The following is an 18,089-nucleotide window of genomic DNA, read 5'->3' as shown; positions in this document are numbered from 1 at the left end:
GTGGCCAGCATCCATTTTTCCCTCTTCCCACCAACAGCAGCCCAGATTTTCATGTTTATTGTCAGCCAAGTGATTGGGTTAGATGGACCCCATCTCAGCCCTAGGGGTGTGCCCTGCTTAGCTTAAGCCAATCAGTGTACCCCATTATTCTCCAGGACACAGTGATTGGTCTGAGGGTGGGCAAATGACCTGTGAGAACTGGCCAATGAGAACTGAGGAGATAACTGATAGGACTTCTGGGAAAGAAGCTTCCTATCTCTTTCCAAGGGAGTGCTCTCTCCCTCTGATGGATGCACTGTAAAGAGGTAAAATGTGGACCTGATGAAGCCATTTCTGCTGCCAAGAGAGAAGCGAACCTGAAGACAATTTCAATATACAGAGGTCGAGAGAACGAAAAATTGCAATAAAACAGGACCGGGGCTCTGGTGACGCCACATATTTCTGGATCATTCTGTGCCTGAACATACCCGTGAACTGGTTAATTATTTGAACCAGTTAATTACCTTTTTTGATTAGGCCAGAATGTGCTGAGACTTCTGTTGCTTGCAACCAAAAGGGCCCTAAATGATACACTCCCCCGAAACAGCAAAGGAAGGCTGCCTGTTGCAAGAAGCAAGAGGATGGGCTTCTGCTCCTTTTCACCAAAAACAAAACAAAAAAGCCTCTAACCCTGCTGGTCTCTCCCACCGGTCTGAGAGCTTCTGGGGACATAGCCACTGTGTGCCTTGGCCTCTCTGAATAACACATGGCTGTGGTGAGTGCTCAGTAAGCATTTCACGACTAACTGTGTGAATGCTGTTAAGGTTGTCTCGTTCACCACTAAATCCATAACATCTACAACAGTGTATGGGACACACGACAGACATTTATTGAAGGACTACACAGCTCACCCCAGCATGCCACTGACACCCACCCCTCAAATCCACCGAAGAAGAAGCAGCTGCGGCTAAAATCTTGCTTGACACTTTATTCTCCTGAGAGGGGAGGACAGCAGAGGGAATCAGGGGAGGGAGACTGGAGAGTGGATTCTGGACCGAGGAAGCGAGGAGCCGGCAGAGGTTGCTGAGGTTCCCGGGATCTGAGGACAGGAGCCTGTGCTTCTTCCACAGGACAGGGTGAGAAGGCTCAGAGGGGACCTGGAGCGGAGAGAACAGCCAGCTGTGGGCAGATGTGGTGGGTCCTCAAGGAGAAGCAGGCACTCAGAATGTTACTTGCTTAAGGTCCCAGAGCCACCTGCCCCTACTGAACACACCCAGAGGCACATCGTGGAAGCCAGTCGGCAGCCTGAGCAGGTTGTGGGGTCTTGAATAGAAAAGTCACAAGCTCCAATGACAGGAAATGGAGGGGACCCCCGATCTGCTAGCATAAAATCCCAGAGCATCGGCAAGGGCCAGCTGAGCTGCCAGAGCCAATCACCGAAGCCCCTTTCTGGCCCCATTTCCTACAGCCGAGACCTGTTCTCTCCAGGCACAGCCTGAGCAGCCATGGAGGGAAAGGCCTCACGCTCCCCTGCCTGAAGGGATCCCTAGCCCAGCTCTCAGGGTCCAGGATTGTGGGGGAGGATATGGCCCCAGCTCCCGACCCCAGGGGCCTGTGCTGGGCTGGGATTGGAGTTTGACTGAGGGTCTGATGACCTTGAATAGCCTCAGTCTGAGGACATTTCCCCAGGGTCAGGTCCACACACACGGTGACCTCCTTCAATTCTCATTCCAATCTCAAAAATCAGGATTGCAATCTCCCCTTCACAGATGAAGAAACTGAAGCTCAGAGAGATCAAGTTATTTGCTTAAGGTCACACAGCCAGGGAGAGATGGAGACCAGATTTTACTCCATGACCACCTGTGTCTGAAGCCCAAGCTCTAATCAGTATTTCTCAAACATTTCTAGCTAAAGTCCATCTGCTCAATTCTCCACACTTGCCCATGCTGGGAGATGGGGGAGTAAGAAGGCAGCTTTGATGTATCCTGGGGGAAGCTGTCTCCAACCCTCAGGAGGCATCCCTGCTGTCACCTCTGCACTCACCCATAGAAGGTCCGCACAACTCGAGGTCCACACAGATCTCCTTGGCAGTTTTTCCGGCCACGAGGCCCTGGGTAACTCTAGGCTGATACGTCGTTATGAAATGTTTGCAGACGTCGCGCCATCGTGATCTCTGCTTCTTACACACCCGGGTTACAGCTTTGGAAACGCTTTTCTGCAGCAGCAGCACCACAGTGGACATGGTTATAGGGTGAGTCCTGCCCAGCTCTGCCACCCTGCAGGTTCCATCAGCCCTAGCAATGGGAGTACTGGGTGCGAGGAGCTGGCGCCTGGTGCCCAGGGGGCCAGAGACTGTAGAGACGGGGCTGGGCCCTACTCCCAGTCCCCAAGGCCTGGCCCAAGCCTGGCCAGGTAGGGCTCCTGAGACAAGGACAGTTAGCCCTGCTGGGGTCTCAGCCCCTTCTGCACCTGTCCCCTGCCTTCTGTGTGGAGAATGGTGCCCATGGCTGCCAGGCACACATTAAATGCTCTGCCATGTAGCTACCTGGGTCCAGAACCTGGCTGGGGGCTCCAGCTAGAGGGGGTGCATAGAGAAGACTGGTGGGGGTGGGAGGTGTGGTCAGAGCTTGGAGTCTTGGCTCATTCGGTTTTAAAGTCTCTTCTATGCCATCCCAGGGGAGGAGGATGAATCTGGGTATCCAGGGCTAATGTGAGCCTGCAGTGCCAGGATGCTTAGTAGTTTCGGGCAGCAGAGGAGAGGGAAGAAGGGAGAGTGAAACAATAATTCTTGGTAGTAACAGTCATTCGTTAAGCATTTACTCCGTGCTGGACGTGGAGCTAAGCACATCCCAGCCCTCAGCTCTTTTAAAAAGCTTCAGCAGCCAGGTGCAGTGGCTCATGCTTGTAATCCCACACTTTGGGAGGCCAAGGCAGGTGGATTGCTTCAGCTCAGAAGTTGGAGACTAGCCTGGGCAACACAGTGAGACCCTGTTTCTACAAAAGTACAAAAATTAGCTGGGCATGGTGGCGCACACCTGGAGCCCCAGGTACTCAGGAGGCTCAGGCAGGAGAATTGCTTGGGCCAGGGAGGCAGAGGTTGCAGTGAGCCAAGATCATACCACTGCACTCCAGCCTGGGTCTCAGAGTAAGATCCTATCTCAAGAAAAAAAAAAAAAAAGCTTCGACAACTTGCAAGATAGGGACTATTATCCATCCCATTTCAAAGATAAGATAACCAAGGCTCAGAAAGTGGAAGTGACTTGCCCAAAGCCATGCAGCTTGGAAGTAGCAGATCTGGGATTTATTCAGTCCTGACCCAGGCCTCTTGGGGAACTAGCTTCTCAAAGCTCTGCCTTGGACACAAATGTTAGGGCTTTAGGGGAAGATTCCTAACTTCTCTGGGACAAGCCCTCTTTGAGTATACATGTATACTCTGCCCTCTGACTTACACAGTTCCAGAGAGTCACTAACAATTTCACAAGTTCTCTGAAATTCATCCACAGACACATGGGGACTCACAGATTCCCTTCTAGGAAGCCCTCCCCCAGGATCACTGTGCAAGGTGCCCCAGGACCACTGTGCAAGATGCCCCCGGGCTCCCCGATCCCCGATCTGGTCACAGGCTGGCCCCTCCATTGAGCAGCAGACAGGAGGCTCTGTAGCCCCTCAGCCTCACCTCGGTGGGCTGTTTCACCATCTCCTTCAGTGCCTGGACTATCCTCAGACAGGTCCTGCAGTCATAGGCCAGCTCCTGTGTTTTGGTCAACAGATCGCCCTGTCAGGAAAGAAAGCCCCTATGATGGTCTCTCAGACACTCTGGGAGTGCGTGAAAATGCCCAAGAAAGGGGCCCTTGGTGTTTCTGAGGCCGGCAGGTATGTCCGTGATCGCTTCCCAGAGCATGGATACACTGAAGGCCTGAAGTGGCTGCCTGGCCCCTGCCCACCTTTTTGCTTGTCTTAGAGGCTCTGAGACACCCCAGAAACAGCCTCCCACACCCCCAGTACTTTCCCAGCCCTGCACTTGCCCCTCTCCTATTGAGGAACTCCCAGGGGAGTCTGCCTATTTGGGTTCTGCAGCCCCAGGCTCCTTGGAGGGTGAGACGCCAGAGGATCCTCCTGGGGGAGTCTACCAGGTATCTGTAGCCCTCCTGGCCAGACGTGAATTCGACAAAACCAGCATCGTCAGAAACAGCCCAGCCTCCACTCCCACCTCCTGACCATTAGAGAGCTCCAGCCCTCACCCCAGGAGCCACCGAGGGAGGAGGGAAAGGAGAGAGACTGTGGCAGGTGAGCAGAGAGCCAACACGTACCTGGGGGCTCTCCTGGGCCAGGCACGGGCAGGATTTCTCCTCGTCACACAGGTGGGCTGTTGCCAGGTCATAGTACTCAGGGCTCAGACAAGAGAAGACCAGACCTGAGGAAGACCAGACTTCAGCTTCCCCTCTGCAGGCGGAAGGAGAGGGAAAGCCCGTTCTCCTGGCTTGTGGGAGTCCAGGAGGTGACCAGGGCCTAGGACAGGAGCTGGGCCTAGCAGGGGGCCAGGATACCTGTCCACATGCTTTGCCCTGGGGCCGCTCTGACCCACTCTCAGCACAAACACATGTTTTCACGTTCCTTCTAGAAAGCCAGGAGGGCGAGACTCTCTCTTCTCCTCTGTTCTCCCAGCAACACAGATTTGGGGGTCGGTTTGTCTAGAAACTTCCCTCAATCTCCTTTCAAGAGATTTTCTTTTTTTACCTTCCATCCAGATGGCCCAGCCAAATCCACTCTCCCTTCCCGAAGTGTCCTTGCCCTTGGGGCTCACACTGACCCCAAGGCCTGGGAGAGAGCAGGGTGCAGGCGGCAGGAAGTCTGCCTTGAACATGGAAGAGATCTCGTTCTCTCACCAGCCCTGCACAATCCTAGACAGTGTAGGCCCGATGAAACGCAGACCCACCGATAAGGGCCAATGGCCTTCACCACACAGATGTGGAGGCAGGGGCTTGGGAGGGAAAGGGGGGTCTCAGGCCAAACAGTGTGGCCAGTAGAGTTAGGACCAGAATCCCTGGCCTGTCTCTCCTCCTTGGCCAGGCCAGTGACAGACTGGGCAGCACACTGGGCTAAGCCTGGCTCTGAGGGGAGGGCCGGGCCTCCATGACAGGGGAGAAGGCTGGGAGGAGGCAGGGGCACCTGGGTGCCCACAGAGTCCATGCTCCAGGTTCAGCCAGTCTGATAGTGCGTGGCTGGGTGGGCCATCAGGATCGATCCCGAGGAGAAGGCCTTACCTGTGTTGCCCAGGAGCGTGGCTGCAAGGAGCAGGAGGGCCCAGGTAGCCATGGTGGGGCAGCCGCTGAGATGCCTTTCACACCCTGTTTTATGGGCAGGGAGCCTACAACTTAATCTTTCTCAGGTCCTGCCCTTTTTGTATGTCATCTCCCCCATGTCACTGGGTTTACCACAAATACAAATACCAGTGTGTGAAGAAGAAGCTCAGGGCAGTGGTAGCCCACAGGGTCCATGCCACACCCCACTCCCACACAACTAGAATGTGGGGTTGCTGGAGGCCAGCAGCTGCCGGGATGCCTGGGATGTGCTGATGGAGGGAGAAACCCCTTAGTACAAGTATGTTCCAGATATTGCATGGGACATACTTATACTAAAAGTATAAGTGAGTCATCTCACTTGACCCAAAAGCTATTTTTAAACAGCTTTTTAATTTAACAATATACCACGAACATCTTTCCACATTTGTAAATATAGATCTTCTTCATTATTTCCCCTGGTTGCCTAATGGTTCCCTTTACACATGAACCATAGCTGAGGTCCTGTAACTCTGGGACTTGTATCCCCTGTGGTACTTCGGCTTGAAGAGCAGAGGCTGGGAAGCCTCTCCAAGGGCTCACCCAGTAGTCAAGTTGAGTGCTTCAGACAGGGTGCCTCAGCATCTCAAAACGGCAGCTGTAGCTCCTCCAGGCTACAAGGCCTGTTCACGTGGAAAATGGAAAGAGTGAAGCAGAAAGAGGTGGTACCTGTGTAGGAAAAACATCTTTCCCAGGGACCCTCAGCCTCCATCTCATTGATCTGAACTGTGTCACATGATGACCCTGGCTGCAAAGGGCAATAGGAAGGGAGTCTTTTGCTGGACCTTCACTGACACTTTGCTTTTCGTTGTTGTTGTTTGTTTGTTTTTGTTTTGTTTTTCTTTTTGGAGACAGAGTTTCACTCTTGTCACCCAAGCTGGAGTGCAATGGTGTGATCTTGGCTCATTGCAACCTCCACCTCCGGGTTCAAGTGATTCTCCTGTCTCAGCCTCCTGAGTAGCTGGGATTACAGGCGCATGCCACCATGCCCTGCTAATTTGTGTGTTTTTAGTACAGACAGGGTTTCACCATGTTGGCCAGGCTGGTCTTGAACTCCTGACCTCAGGTGATCCGCCCGCCTCGGCCTCCCAAAATGTTAGGATTACAGGCATCAGCCATCGCACCTGGCCTTCATTGACACTTTGAACAAAATTGGTATTCTGCTAGGGAGGATGAGGGAATGGGAATCGTATAGGCAATGGCAGTGTCAGCTACTGCAGGACTTTTATTTATTTATTTATTTTGATACAAGTTCTTGCTCTGTCCCTCAGGCTACAGTGCAGTGGTGCAATCACAGATCACTGCAGCCTCAACCGCCCGGGCTCCAACAATCCCCCCACCTCAGCCTCCCAAGTAGATGAGACCACAGGTGCATGCCACTACCACCAGTGCTGATTTTAAAATTTTTGGTAGAGATGGGTCTCCATATGTTGCCCAGGCTGGTCTTGAACTCCTGGACTCAAGCGATCCTCCCAGCCTCCAACGTACTGGGATTATAGGCATGAGCAACCACGCCTGGCTTTGCAGGACTTTTTGATAAGGAAACATATTTCAGGAAGAATTGGTAGGACTTTGTACCCATATGATTACAAGAAAGAAGAGAGAGGAGGCAAAGGTTTTACAGCTTGGGTGACAAGAGTATTTGGGGCCCAGGAGGCTGAGGGACTGGCTGTGAAAATTAGGAAAAGGAGCTTGTTGGTGAGAAGTTGAGTTTGAGGTATTGCATTTGTGGCTGGCTTGTTTCCCCAGCTGTAAATCAACTGCTTGAGAGCAGGGCTGCCTCTGCCTGTCAGGGTCTCCCCACCATGCCTAGAACAGCTCTCAGACCAACCGGCAAACTCGTTTTACCTCAGATGAGGAAACCAGGACTCAGAAAGATCCAGTGAATTACCCACCAACACACAGCTAGGAAGGGAATGGTCTGTGGATTTGAACCCAGACCCTATGACTCCAAAGCCCAAGTTTTCCCCCAGCCCTACCCTATCTCAGTCTCCAGGTTTTCAGTGCAGGGCCACTTAACCCTCTTGACGCCAGCTCAGGCACTACTCCCCCGTCTCAGCAGGCCCCCTCTCTCCTGACCACTGTGTGAAGACCACATTCATGGGAGAAAAGGGTCTTGAAAGGTGACTCATGTCTCTTTATTGTGGGAAACTTGGTGAGATCAAATATCGCAGTGAGTCCTTGTCTGAGGTGTTGAGGGGTACGTGACAAAGCTCATGTAGTTAGTCACAAGCCTCCACCCAGGCCTCTGGGGTCCCGTGTGATAAGAACCTGGTGTAAGTCTTACCCAGTTCCCACCCATGGTACCCCAGGAACTGGCCCATTGCAAGTCAGTCCCAGGCCCCCAAAGAATTCCTGTGTGAAATATTGCCTTCTGCGGAGCTTGCAGTGAGCCGAGATTGCGCCACTGCACTCTAGCCTGGGCAACAGAGCCTCCGTCTCAAAAAAAAAAAAAAAGAAATATTGCCTTCTGTATCTTCTTCAGAAAATCTTCACTGACACTATCATAAAAATCGCCTCTATGTTTTTTTCTAGAACTTTTATAATTTTAACTTTGACATTTAGGTCTATGACTCATCTCAAATTAATGTATAGTGTGAGCTGGGTTGAGGTTCTGTTGGTTCATATCAATTTCTTGAAAAGATTTTTCTTTTCCCATTGAATTGCTTTGGCACGTTGGTTGAATATCAGTTGCCTGTGGGTCTGTTTGCAGACTCCTTATTATATCAACTACTACTGCAATAATAATAATAAAGCAATCCAATTTTTTACATGGGCAAAATATTTGAACAGGTAATTCGCAAAGGAAGATAAGAATGATCAAAACATTTGAAAACCTGCTCAACATCGTAAATCACAAAGAAATTTTTTTTTTTTTTTTGAGATGCAGCCTCACTCTGTCGCCCAGGCTGGAGTGCAGTGGCGTGATCTCGGCTCACTGCCACCTCTGTCTCCCGGGTTCAAGCAATTCTCCTGCCTCAGCCTCCTGAGTATCTGGGATTACAGGCACACACCACCATGCCTGGCTAATTTTTGTATTTTTAGTAGAGATGGGGTTTCACCATCTTGGTCCAGGCTGGTCTTGAACTGCTGATCTCAAGTGATCCACCCACCTCGGCCTCCCAAAGTGTTGGGATTACAGGCATGAGCCATTGCACCTGGCCAAGAAATTCTATATTAAAACTATACTGAGATGATGGCATCAACATGACTAAAATTAAAAAGACAGAAAACCCAAATGCTGATGTGTCTGTGGAGCAACTGGTACTCTTAAGCATTGTTGGTGGGAATATAAAACACTAATAACTGAAAACTGGACTGACAGTTTTTTAGAAAGTTGAGCATACACCTGCCCTGTGACTCAACAATTTCACTTCTACGTATTTACCCAAACTAAATGAAAACACCTCTACATACACAGATTTATACAAGAATGTTCACAGACATGTAACCGAGCAATTCCACTCCTAGGTACACACCCAAAAGAAATAAAAGCAGATTGAAACAGATACTTGTACATCAATGTTCATAGAAGCATTATTCACAATAGCCAAAAGATGGAAAAAGCCCACTTGTCCATTGACAAATAAATGGATAAACAAACCGGGCATAGTGGCTCACACCTATAATCCCAGCACTTTGGGAGGCCAAGGTGGGAAGATGGCTTGAGGCCAGGAGTTTGAGGCCACCCTGAGCAACATAGTAGACCCCAGCTCTACAGAAAAATTCAAGAATTAGCTGAGCATGGTGGCATGTGCCTGTAGTCCCAGCTACTCAGGAGGCTGAGGTGAGAGGATTACTTGAGCCCAGGAGGTTGAGGCTACAGTGAGCCAAGGTCATGCCACTGCACTCCAGCCTGGATGACACAGTGGGAGCCTGTCTCTAAGAAAAATTAAAATTAAAATTTTTAAAAGTGGATAAACAAAATGTGCTCTACATATACAATGGAATATGTTTCAGCCAAAAAAGGGAACACAGTTCTGATACATACTACAACATGAATGAACCTTGAAATAATTATACCAAGTGAAGTAAGCCAAACACAAAAGGATAAACATTGTATGACTCCACTTACATAAAATGAAAAAACAAATTCACAGGGACAGAAAGTAGATTAGAGGTTACCCAGGGCTGGAAGGAGTGGGAAATGAAAGATTTAGTGCCCACTGGTTAGACTTTCCATTTGGGATGATGAGAATGGTTTTGGAAATCGATAGTTCCAAATAGATGATTCCACGACCTTGTGAGTATAATTAATGCCACTGGATTGTACATTTAAAATGGTTAAAATGGCTAATTTTGTTATTTATTTTTATTAATATTATTTTTAATTGACAAATCATAATTTTATATATTTATGAGTACAACGTGATGTTTTGATATATGTATACCACTTGATATGATTAAATCAAGGTAATTAACATATCTATCACCTCCCTTATCATTTTCTGTTGTACACATTTTATGTTATATGTATTTTACCACAATAAAAAAATTGTTTTAAAAGGTTGTTCAAAGAAAATGAAAAAAGGAAGCATGAATAAATAAATAAATAAAAGATTGTTTGCAGAAGCTTCTTCATAACAGCCAAAAATTAGACATAACCCAAATGTCCATCAACAGGTCAATGGATGAAGAAATTAATGTAGAGCCATACAATATTATACATAACTACTTGGCAATAAAAAGGAATGAACTACTAATACATGCAATAAAATGAATAAATCTTTAAAAAAAAAAAAAGGAGGAAAAAGAAGCCAGACACAAAAGACTACATTCTGTATGATTCCATTTGTATGAAGTTCTTGAACAAGCAAAATTCATCTATGGCAAAAGAAATCAGAAAAATGGTAGGAGGTGGGAGGAAGATGTGAGGGTTATTGGGCTGGCACAGGGGTATTTTCTTACATAGTGAAAGTATTCTATATCTTAATTAGCTTGTGAATTGCATGAGTGTGCATCTATCAAAACTCTTCAAACTGGACACTTAAGATTTAAGCATTTTGTTATATGTAAATTATATCTCAATTTTAAAATTATCCAAAAAATTATTTTTTTTTTTTTGAGAGGGAGTTTCCCTCTTGTTGCCCAGGCTGGAGTGCAATGGCATGATCTCAGCTCACCATAGCTTCTGCCTCCAGGATTCAAGCTATTCTCCTGCCTCAGCCTCGTGGGTAGCTGGGATTACAGGCATGTGCCACCACACCCGGCTAATTTTGTATTTTTAGTAGAAACGGGGTTTCTCCATGTTGGTCAGGCTGGTCTAGAACTCCCGACCTCAGGTGATCCACCCGCTTTGGCCTCCCAAAGTGCTGGGATTACAGGTGTGAGCCATCGCACCCGGACAAAAAAGATTCTTAAGTCACAATTTTACGGCTCCCAATGGACAATATCAAATACTTCCCCAAAGGATTGTACCTATTTACAACACTGCCAACATTGTATGAGAGTTCCCTGAACTCTCACCAGCATTGAATATTGTCACACTCTTTATTTTGCAAATGTAATGAGTGAAACTAACACCTATTTTTATCTCCATTTCAATGACTACAAATTAAGTTTAATATTTTCCCAGGTATTTGTTTACATTTACATTTATTTTGAAATTGTCTTTTTATGTCCCTTGCCCAATATCTACTGGACTCTACTATGTTTTTCAATTTGTAAGACTTCTTTATTAAAAATACATTAATGTTTTGATATATTTGCTACAAATATTTTGTCAATTCTTGATTGATGTTTAAATTTCCATAAGGTTCTTATGCATAGAAAGTTTTCATTTTGTATAATCAAATATGTATATTTCTTTATGACATATTTTCTCAGTTTAGAAAGTTGTGATTGCCTCTTTTTCCCTAGAAAATTTTTTTTTGCTAATTTTTACAGTTAGACATATTTTTTAATGTGACACTTTAATCCTCTGGAATTGATTTTAGGAAGGTATGAGGTGGAATGTATTCTTTTCAAAATGCTATTCCCTTAGTCTAAAGGTACTGATTGTATACTTCCCCCCCTCTCCATTGATCTGAAATGGTTCTTTTATTGTATATTCAATTATATGTAATAGGATCAAATTCTGACCTATACATTCTGTCTAATTGACCCAAATGTCTAGTGTTCTATTAACACCACATTATCTAATCCTGCAGTTTTCTTTTTGATATTTTCCTTTGACATTCCTTTACTTTTAAATTGTACTTTGGGTAATATTTTATATACTATAATACTTTATATGCTAAAAGTATATTAAGGTAGAATTTTATATACTAAATATTAAATATCTACTAAATGCTAAATATAAATTATTTTGACCAGTAATATATCAGATTATAATTTTCACTTTATATTTTGTTATAACTAAAAACTAATACGGAAAAAATTCACTTCTTTATAGTCACTCTTTCAGCCATGATCATAGTATAACTTTTTTTTTTTTTTTTTTTGAGACGGGTCTGGCTGTGCTGCCCAGGCTGGAGTGCAGTGGTGTGAGTGGTGTGATCTTGGCTCACTGCGACTTCTGCCTCCCGGGTTCAACTGATTCTCCTGCCTCAGCCTCCAGAGCAGCTGGGATTACAGGCGCCCGCCACCACACCTGGCTAATTTTTGTATTTTTAATAGAGACTGGTTTTCACCATGTTGGCCAGGCTGATCTTGAACTCATGGCCTCAAGTGATCTGCCCACCTCGGCCTCCCAAAGTGCTAGGATTACAGGCATGGCCACTGAGCCCAGCAGATCATAGTATGACTTTCTATTTTTTCTAAGCCATCTTTTTTCTCTCTCAATAAAGTTTTAGGAAGAGTTTTCCAGTGCAGGGGAGCTGAGCATCAGCCAACCCAGGACCCGGACCATGATGATTCTGGGTGGCCAGGGAGATGGCGGGGGTCGGCGAGGGGCAGGAGACTTCAGAGGGATGTCCAGCTGGGAGCAGATCCCTCTCCTGCTTTCTCCCCAACTTGTGCAAATGACTCAGAGCTTATTCACGTGACATTTTGATATAACAAAACAAAATGCCAGGGACTCAAAATGAGATAATTAAAGGCAGTAAAACAGAAATAAAATAGGGAGATAATCAGCCAAGAAAGACCTATGGGAGAAAGCAGATGATGGAAAATAAAGTGAAGCAGCATTTTTTGGTATGTGTTTCACAAGACTTTCTGAAATTTAAAAAATGATGACCCTTTATTTAGAGAACTGCTCTTCTCAGCACCAGTCACAGCAAACAAGCAGTCCCTAGATGTTAACTGTCTGATTGCACTTGGGAAAATATTATTAAATAGCCTCACCCTAAGAACGAGAGGAAAATACACCTATCAAATTGTATGGAAATTTTTACATTTCACCAGCATCCATCAATCTCTTACTTTTGGTAAACATTTTCATCATCTCCTATTTCAGGAATTCTGTACTTTCAGGCACTAGGTTTGCTAAATACCACATCTGCCTATTTACTCAAATGATGTCCTTTACTTAAAGCCTTTTTGCATTATCCAGTTTTCCTGATAGTTTGTATAGATGATTGCCTGAATTTCTCAAAAAGCAAGCTTCCCTTAAGCGTTAAAATTATTTTTATTTCTTTGCAGTAATTTCAATTTAGATTTCAGTCCTTGCTTACGTTTTGGGAGACCCAGCTATCTGCCAAAGCCTGAAGGCACAGAAGGTTTATTCTCATCAATGTCCTTTCTACATCAGCATTCAGCGTTAGTGGCTGTCATTTTTCATGATGATTTTATGGTTTTTATAACCTCTTTGTTACATGATTTTAGGATAACTTTCTATATGAATGAGACTATCCTATATCTTCTTCTCTTTCATCCCATTCTAGATATATTGTGGGTTCTAAAAAATTACACTTGCCCAAACTCACTTTTTTCTTGGTACCTGGTTGCCATTTGTACCACTTCAAGTAATCATCTTTTTTCTTTTTTTTTTTTTTTGTTTTGTTTTGTTTTGTTTTGTTTTTTGAGATGGAGTCTTGCTCTGTCGCCCAGGCTGGAGTGCAGTGGTGCAATCTCAGCTCACTGCAAGCTCCACCTCCCGGGTTCACGCCATTCTCCTGGCTCAGCCTCTCCGAGTAGCTGGGACTACAGGCGCCCACCACCACGCCCAGCTAATTTTTTGTATTTTTAGTGGAGACAGGGTTTCACCGTGTTAGCCACGAAGGTCTTGATCTCCTGACCTCGTGATCCGCCCGCCTTGGCCTCCCAAAGTGCTGGGATTACAGGCGTGAGCCACCGCGCCCAGCCCGTAATCATCCTTTTTCTTAAGGTACAGATTCTAGCACTGAGATGAGTTCCCTGGTTGTACTTTGTCAATAGTTTTGTCATCACTAGTTTATTGGTTTAATCGTCACAAGCTTAATTTAGGAGACATTGAATTACCTGTGGATCCATTTGTCAACTTGAAATGCTGCTTCTTTCCACATACAATTTATAATCTTGAAAATTTGCTCAATAAGAATCTGTTAATATGTTGCCATGTTAAAGTGAATTAAAATTTACAACTACAATAAGAATCATAATTTTATGATTGGAAAAGAATGATGAGTCAGGATATATAAAAAACAAGCTGAAGCCTGAGGCAGTGGCCGGCACCTGTAGTCCCAGCTTCTCAGGAAGCCCCACAGTTTAAGAGCAGCCTGGGCAACATACTGAGACCCAGTTTCAAAAACAGAAAAAAAAATGGATGAAAGCCTTTCCCCTCTAACTTTCACACCTCTTCAGAATGTATCTTTTGGGGATATGGTATTATTTATTCAATAGTATTTTATTTTAAAAACAAAATAATTCCAGCCAATCATGGTAACTCATGCCTGTAATCCCAGCACTAGGGAGGCTGAAGTGGGACGATCACTCAAACCCTGGAGTTTGAGATCAGCCTGAACAACATAGTGAGACCCCATCTCAAAAAAAGTTTTTAAATTTAAAAAACAACTCCAAGAACATTTGTTAGGCCTGTTCCGGGACATTGTATATTATAAATATTAATTTGCTATGTAAATACAAAATTTACTACCAACTTTATGATATAAACAAATGAACATTTTAATCAAATTGAAAAACAAAAAACAACTCCTCGGAAGCAGCTTGCCACCCAAAATATAAACATGAGTGAGAAAAGCAACACAAAGAAAAAGGCCTCGGGCAACTCTCTCACCCTCCATTTTACCTTCCTTCCAGCTGGACTCCCTTAGGCTGAGAAATCACTTCCACTGCCCTTGACTGTATTAATTTTCTATTAGTGTCACAGCAATTACCACAAACCTAATGGGTTAAAATAACACCCGTGTATTATCTGACAGTTCTGGCAGTCAGAAGACTGGGTGTGCTCGACTGGTTCTCACAAGGCCAAAGTCAAGATGTGGGCTGGCCGGGCTCTAACCTGGAGGATCTGAGAAGAATCTGTTTCTGGGTTCATGCCACATTGTTGGCAGAGCTCAGTGCCGTGTGGTTGTAGGACTGAGATCCCCCTTTCCGTGCTGGCTGTTATCGGAGGGTCATTCTCCAGGCTCACGGTCCTGTCCATCCCTTGAAAGCCAGCGATGGCGGGGTAAATCTTTCTCAGGCTTCCAGTCTCTCTGAAGCCCCCACTGCTTCATCTTCCTGGCCCCCATTCCACTACACACACACACACACACACACACACACGCACACAAACTCTTACATATACACACAGACACACAAACACATACTCACATAGACACACACTCATATAGACACACACACATTCACATAGACACACACACACATAGGCACACACACACATAGGCACACACACATATGCATGCACTCAAACACACTCTCACATACACACATACATAGACACTCTCACACACACTCCCTCACATAGACACACACACACACTCTTGCATAGACACATACACTCACATAGACACACTCGCATAAACACACACTCACATAGACACACTCGCATAGACACACACTCACATAGACACACTCGCATAGACACACACATAGACACACTCGCATAGACACACTCACATAGACACACTCGCATAGACACACTCACTCACATAGAAACATACTCTCATGTAGACACACTCACATAGACACACTCGCATAGACACACTCTCACTCACATAGAAACATACTCTCATGTAGACACATACACTCACATAGACACACATACACACTCTCACATAGACACACACACACTCTCTCTCACGTAGACACACAAGCCATTGCCTCTTCTGTCTCCTGCTTAGATCCCCAGTCCTTGCTTCAGTATCTGCAGCTGGAGAGCCCCTTCTTTGCTTTCTCATACATGCATTTATGATGAAAATTTGTGGATTTTCCTTATGAACAGTGTAAGGAAATATTTTATGTATTTTTGACATTTTTATGTACTGATGAAAAGCATAAGGAAAAAGAATATAAGCCCCCACTAGTTCATAGCCTCTCTCCTCAAAGAAAAACTGTTAAAATTTTCCTTTTTTGTACCTTTCCATACAAGCATGTGTATATATGTTGCTCCATTTTAAATTACACAATGTAAAACATATTCAGAAATGTGCACAAAACAAAATGTACAGCTCAACGGTTTATTATCAAGCACACATCCACGTAACCACCCGGGTCATGAACTCTGCCAGCTCCCCAGAAGCCCCATCATCTTCCCTCCCAGAGACCACCCCTTCCTCCTTCCCTAGGGAGGACTTAATGATCATTGTGTTCTTGTTTTTCTTTATAGTTTTACCACCTGAGCACATACTCATAAACACCATAGCTCTGTTTTCTCTGGTTTGTTTGTTTGTTTTGAGCTGGAGTTTCGCTCTTGTTGCCCAGGCTGGAGTGCAATGGCGCGATCTCGGCTCACTGCAACGTCTGCCTCCCAGGTTCAAGCAATTCTCTTGCCTCAGCCTCCTGAGTAGCTGGGATTACAGGCATGCGCCACCACACCCAGCTAATTTTTGTATTTTTAGTAGAGACAGAGTTTCACCATGTTGGTCAGGCTGGCCTTGAACTCCTGACCTCGGGTGATCCACCTGCCTCGGCCTCCCAGTGCTAGAATTATAGGCATGAGCCACCATGCCAGGCCTGTTTTCTCTGTTTTTGAAGTGTATATAAATGGAACCGTACAGAATGATTGTTGCGTCTGACGTCTTTTGATCAGCATTCATGTGTGAGATGGTCCATGTTGTCATATATTTGAGCAATTTGTTCCTTTCTACTGCTGAGCAGTATTCCATTGTATGGATATTCCACAGCTTATCCATTGTCTTGTCCATGGATATGTGGGGTGTTATCAGTTTTGACCTACTGTTATTTACCTTCCTTTTTTCCAGCTTTATTGAGATATAATTAAGGTACACTCACATGCACACATTTAAAGTGTACCACTTTACCAGTTCTAACACATGTACACACCTGTAAAACCATCATAGCAGTCAAGACAGTGAACACATCCATCAGCCCTAAAAGTGTCCTTGTGCCCCTTTAGATAGATGGATGGATAAGTGGATGGATGGATGATTGAATGGACAGAAGGATGAAGTCAGTCTGCAAGGAAGAAACAAGAAAGAAAATCTAGATGATGAGTGAATGGATGGATGATTGGAAACAGCCCCCACATGCCATAGTTTTTGCTCATCATGTGGGATACACCCCCCCGGTTGGCTTTTATTTATTTATTTATTTATTTATTTATTGAGACAGATTCTCACTCTTTTGCCCAGGCTGCAGGGCAGTGGCATGATCTCAGCTCACTGCAACCTCCACCTCCCAAGTTCAAGCGATTCTCCTGCCTCAGCCTCCCGAGGAACTGGGATTACAGGCATGTGCCAGCACTCCCAGCTAATTTTTGTATTTTTAGTAGAGACAGGGTTTCACCACGTTGGCCAGGCTGGTCTCAAACTCCTGACCGCCCGTCTCGGCCTCCCAGGGTGCTGGGATAACAGGCATGAGCCACCGCGCCCTGCCTGGATGCCCTTTAAAATAGATGTTACAGAGACAGTTATGCATCAGCTGACTCTAAGGGCCCATTCTGGGCCCAGGCAGCCTACTCACCCTGGAAGCTTGCTGGATTATTAAGAAATGACAGGCCAGCCAGGCTTTGTGTCTTGAACAGAAGCTCCTGAATGCAGCATTATGGCAAACTAAAAATAGATAAAAGTGTGAGGGCTGACTTGTTAAAGTAAAAATTGCATATATTTAAGGCATACAACATGATATTTTGACAAACATCTACATAATGAAGTATTAGTGGAAATGTAAATTAGTATAGCCATTATGGACAACAGTACAAAGTTTCCTTAAAAATTTAAAAATAGAATTACCATATGATTCAGCAATCCCTTTTCTGAGTATATACCCAAAAGAAATGAGGCTGGGCACAACAGTTCACATCTGTATTCCCAGCACGTTGGGAGGCCAAGGCAGGAGGATCACTTGAGGCCAGGAGTTCAAGGCCAGCCTGGGCAACACAGCGATACCCCCATCTCTACCAAAAAAAAAAAACATTCCTGACCACATGGCCACCACCATTTGTATCAGGCTTTGGAGTATGACACAAAGAAAATGTCAGTAGTTTCCTAGGGAGTTAGCAGACCTCATCTGAACTGTCCATAACTCATTTCTTAAGTTCCTAGGCTGCAAGAGAGGCTCAGTCTTCACCCAGGCCTCTGGTTTCAGAAGTTAACCCTTTACATCACTCTTTCTCCCTCATGCACAGGCTCTCTGCCACATAAATTCTCAAAACTCTCCCACCCCAGGACCTCCCCTACGTGGGTCCCTTCCTTTGGGAGGCTCCAAAGT

The 18,089-nt window shown here is 45.4% G+C and overlaps 2 protein-coding genes across 4 annotated transcripts in view; both read right to left on the bottom strand.

Annotated features, from left to right (window-relative positions):
- Nucleotides 1-952: 952 nt before the first annotated feature.
- On the bottom strand, nucleotides 953-17,427 carry GNLY (granulysin). 2 transcript variants are annotated; one of them, XM_055243585.2, is made up of 7 exons: nucleotides 17,343-17,427; nucleotides 5,244-5,941; nucleotides 4,717-4,797; nucleotides 4,290-4,393; nucleotides 3,656-3,754; nucleotides 2,023-2,194; nucleotides 953-1,136 (listed from the first exon to the last, which is right to left on the bottom strand). In XM_055243585.2, exons 2-7 carry the CDS (start codon nucleotides 5,293-5,295, stop codon nucleotides 1,126-1,128), a joined length of 519 nt encoding a protein of 172 aa, XP_055099560.1. In that variant the 5' UTR covers nucleotides 5,296-5,941; nucleotides 17,343-17,427; the 3' UTR covers nucleotides 953-1,125. The 2 variants fall into 2 exon arrangements, with proteins under 2 accessions (XP_055099560.1, XP_055099561.1); XM_055243586.2 differs by lacking the exon at nucleotides 4,717-4,797.
- The window catches only part of USP39 (ubiquitin specific peptidase 39), an 81,302-nt gene continuing 79,071 nt past the window's right edge, over nucleotides 15,859-18,089 (bottom strand). The window contains exons 15-16 of one of the 2 annotated variants that reach the window (XM_063617569.1): nucleotides 17,343-17,431; nucleotides 15,859-16,835 (exon numbers count right to left, since the gene is read on the bottom strand). The gene's annotated coding sequence lies outside the window, so the exon portion shown is untranslated. The remainder of the gene's footprint in view (nucleotides 16,836-17,342; nucleotides 17,432-18,089) is intronic. The other variant, XM_055243566.2, reaches the window with a different exon arrangement.

This window comes from Symphalangus syndactylus, chromosome 14 (assembly GCF_028878055.3).
Source record: "Symphalangus syndactylus isolate Jambi chromosome 14, NHGRI_mSymSyn1-v2.1_pri, whole genome shotgun sequence".
In the NCBI taxonomy this organism is placed as follows: domain Eukaryota; kingdom Metazoa; phylum Chordata; class Mammalia; order Primates; family Hylobatidae; genus Symphalangus; species Symphalangus syndactylus.
The sequence above is the reverse complement of the archived record's forward strand: the minus strand, read 5'-3'. Positions and strand labels throughout refer to the sequence as shown.